This window comes from Nanorana parkeri, unplaced genomic scaffold (assembly GCF_000935625.1).
Source record: "Nanorana parkeri isolate BGI_ZX_2015 unplaced genomic scaffold, ASM93562v1 scaffold3885, whole genome shotgun sequence".
Lineage (NCBI taxonomy): Eukaryota > Metazoa > Chordata > Amphibia > Anura > Dicroglossidae > Nanorana > Nanorana parkeri.
Genome location: NW_017310152.1, coordinates 13,572 through 13,927, shown reverse-complemented (window position 1 = coordinate 13,927; position 356 = coordinate 13,572). Strand labels below are relative to the sequence as shown.

Below are 356 nucleotides of genomic sequence, written 5' to 3'. Positions count from 1 at the left end.
GAGTCTTGTGACCATGACGCTTGCTGTGACCTAAAGTAATCCGTCCGTTTCCTCCCCTCAGGACGAGAAGGTGATTCGCTCCTTCCTGGATAACACATTAACCTCCCGCCTGGGAATTCGGATGCTGGCGACGCACCACCTGTCCCTGCACGAGGACCGGGTAGTTCTGTCTTCTGACCCTCGCCCTCTGTGTGCTTCCATGACCCCCCTCCCCACCCGGCATCACCATTGTGTGTCACTTCACATCATTCTATTGCTGGTTTTGGATATAAATCTGCCCCTCTGGTGACTGCACCCGTGACATTTGTGTTTTTTTCTGCAGGCGGATTTTGTGGGCATCATCTGCACCCGTCTGT

General features: G+C 53.9%; 1 protein-coding gene across 1 annotated transcript in view; it reads left to right on the top strand.

The window, feature by feature from the left end:
* The window catches only part of BCKDK (branched chain ketoacid dehydrogenase kinase), a 13,601-nt gene that overhangs the window by 10,403 nt on the left and 2,842 nt on the right, over nt 1-356 (top strand). The window contains exons 9-10 of the mRNA XM_018575407.1: nt 62-160; nt 323-354. Coding sequence (XP_018430909.1) covers nt 62-160; nt 323-354 — 131 coding nt within the window. The remainder of the gene's footprint in view (nt 1-61; nt 161-322; nt 355-356) is intronic.